Here is a 2,344-nt window from a genome sequence, read left to right on the forward strand (position 1 = left end):
ATAACCCTTCAAACAGAAATGAAACTAAACAAATGCCACAAAATACGAATAAATAACTAGTCTCCTAATTACTCTGATGAATTTGGAATATTAACTAGTGGCCTGGTGGAACAAGGATTTAATAAATTGCAAATACAGACTAAATGAACTGATTGAATGCATTTTCAGTTCAGTTGTAAGTATCCAATCACAACAGATACAGTCATACAGCTGAGATGAACACTGATCACACTATAACATGAGCAGTTTCTTGATGATTTTGTTCCAATCTGAAAACCCAGTGGATTCACTCTACAAGTCAATACATTTCTGTTACATTTAAGTGGTGGATGGGGAATCAATCCTTTGGCGTTTGGGGAGGGGAAAAGACACTCTCTGATGAGGATTCTGTTGCATCATAATATCTGTCTTCTCTTCCTGGGAAGGGTTGGGATTAGCAGGTTCTTCATCCTCTGTTTCTTCCATGGGCTCTGCAGGCCTTTTGTTGTTCGGAAGCGCAAGCTGGTAGTTGGGACTGATTAATGTGTCCTGATCAGGTGGAAGTGGAAGACCAGGCCCTGCTATAGACTTTGGCAATGGTATCTTGTTGCGGTTTTGCGCCAACTCCAGAAGCACCTGCCGTCACATTACAAATATCATATCTTACTAATTTTCTAGCATTACTCGTTACTCATTACTCAACACAACTGACAGGGATCCTTTCAAGCATAGTAACAAGAATCTCGATTCAACTCTTAAAATATTTCGATATTACAATTTTAAATGAGTCAATCGATTTTACAAAATTGTACTAGGTCCAACGATTTTACGATTTAAATCTTGTTACCATTTCATGTTTTACATACTTAATTTACTTTCTCGATTTCACCTAAAATCTCGATTTTCTCACCTTACTTTCAAGTTAACCAATGTTTATCCACTACATCTCAAAACAGATCGAAGCCCTAGCTTCCTAATTTTCTAACTTCAATTGACAGTCCCCATGAATCTAAAATAAATGCAAGATTAAGTTCTACAAGCTAACCCTAAACAATACCAATAAGCGAATGTCAATGTCAATCTCAACCACAACCAGGAATGAAGAATAGAAATTGAAAAAAATGGAAAGAATTGAATTGAAATACCTCTCGGGGTGGTGGTTGGGAGAAGGTGAAGTTAACCTTGGATTGAATAGCAAGCTTAACATCATCACAGTCAATTGCAGACTTGGAGGCATGCTCTGAGTAGACTTGTGCATCGGTTAAGATGTCGACGACATAGCGATACCAGAGCTCAAGAAATTTGTGTATAACACAAGGTTCATAGTCTTCAACGCCCATTGATTTTAACAAAGACTTCACAATCTTTGCATCCCTTGGCATTGCTGAATCCTCATCGTTATCAGCCATAACAGATATTCAACTCAACTGACTTCACTTTTGGGACATCAACAAACCCTATTGGTCTGTAAATTGTAATTACCAATCTTAGTATATGCCTGTATTCAAGCTATTTCAGTAGAATGAATGCAACAAATCTTCCAGAAAAGAGTAAAATGCACTTCTTGAAGAATAAAACAACAGAGCTCCCAGAAGTTATTTATCAAAAGAATTCAATCTCAAAATGCAATCCTTGATCTTTTAGTGTTGTCTTTTTACTATGCAATTGCAAACAACAAATTATTCCATTCTATTTGACGGATCAAAGCAAACAATCTCTTAATGATTCTTTTGCGTGTCAGATTTTGGATTCTAATCGGGGATTTGAACTTATTGGAATTCAATTTAATAAAAATTATTACATGAACAAGTTTCACATGAACTAAACCCTAGAAACTAAGTAACTAATTAAAAAAAAAAAAAAGTCACAAAATAAAAAGTTAGAAAAACGAACCCTAACAGGCCACGGGAAGCAACAGAAGAGCTTGCGGAAGCAGAACAAAGCTCCGGTGGGTTGAGGCAAAGCCGCGGTAGTAGGAGCAGCGGCGGAGGTGAATTTAGAATCTATCCGCAAAGAGAATTAGAGATTCTCTGCTTTGTTTCTCCTTATTCCTTGCAAAACGACCTCGTTTAGAGTGTGAAGTTTAGATTAGCTAACATCTCCCTTCACATGTTAGTGCTAAAATAAATTAAAATTTATAGATTGATCCTTAATATTTTAGAAGATTAGAGAAGATTACATGTATTGATAGCTTCAAACAAAATAAAAAATAATTTTGGTCTTAATATCTTTATAAAAGCGAAGAGTTAGTCTATAATGTTTTTTAAAAATAATAACATGATAAAAAAATTAAAGTGTTTATTTTTTAAATAATTATTTTTTATCAGTAAAAATTAATCTGTTTAATGTTTTAAAAAAAAAAAAA

General features: G+C 34.7%; 1 protein-coding gene across 2 annotated transcripts; it reads right to left on the reverse strand.

Moving 5' to 3' along the window:
- On the reverse strand, positions 44-2,122 carry LOC107609525 (transcription initiation factor TFIID subunit 9). Of its 2 annotated transcripts, none has more exons than XM_016311524.2 (3): positions 1,873-2,122; positions 1,125-1,444; positions 44-615 (listed from the first exon to the last, which is right to left on the reverse strand). In XM_016311524.2, exons 2-3 carry the CDS (start codon positions 1,386-1,388, stop codon positions 319-321), a joined length of 561 nt encoding a protein of 186 aa, XP_016167010.1. In that variant the 5' UTR covers positions 1,389-1,444; positions 1,873-2,122; the 3' UTR covers positions 44-318. The 2 variants fall into 2 exon arrangements, with proteins under 2 accessions (XP_016167010.1, XP_020962533.1); XM_021106874.1 differs by having other exon boundaries at positions 1,125-1,477; positions 1,873-2,106.

This window comes from Arachis ipaensis, chromosome B07 (assembly GCF_000816755.2).
Source record: "Arachis ipaensis cultivar K30076 chromosome B07, Araip1.1, whole genome shotgun sequence".
NCBI lineage: Eukaryota > Viridiplantae > Streptophyta > Magnoliopsida > Fabales > Fabaceae > Arachis > Arachis ipaensis.

Coding starts and splice junctions, on each gene's coding strand:
- LOC107609525 (XM_016311524.2), bottom strand. CDS start 1,388: ATGGCTGATAACGATGAGGATTCAGCAATGCCAAGGGATGCAAAGATT. Junction 616..1,124: donor CCCAACCACCACCCCGAGAG/GTATTTCAATTC, acceptor ATGTGACGGCAG/GTGCTTCTGGAGTTGGCGCA.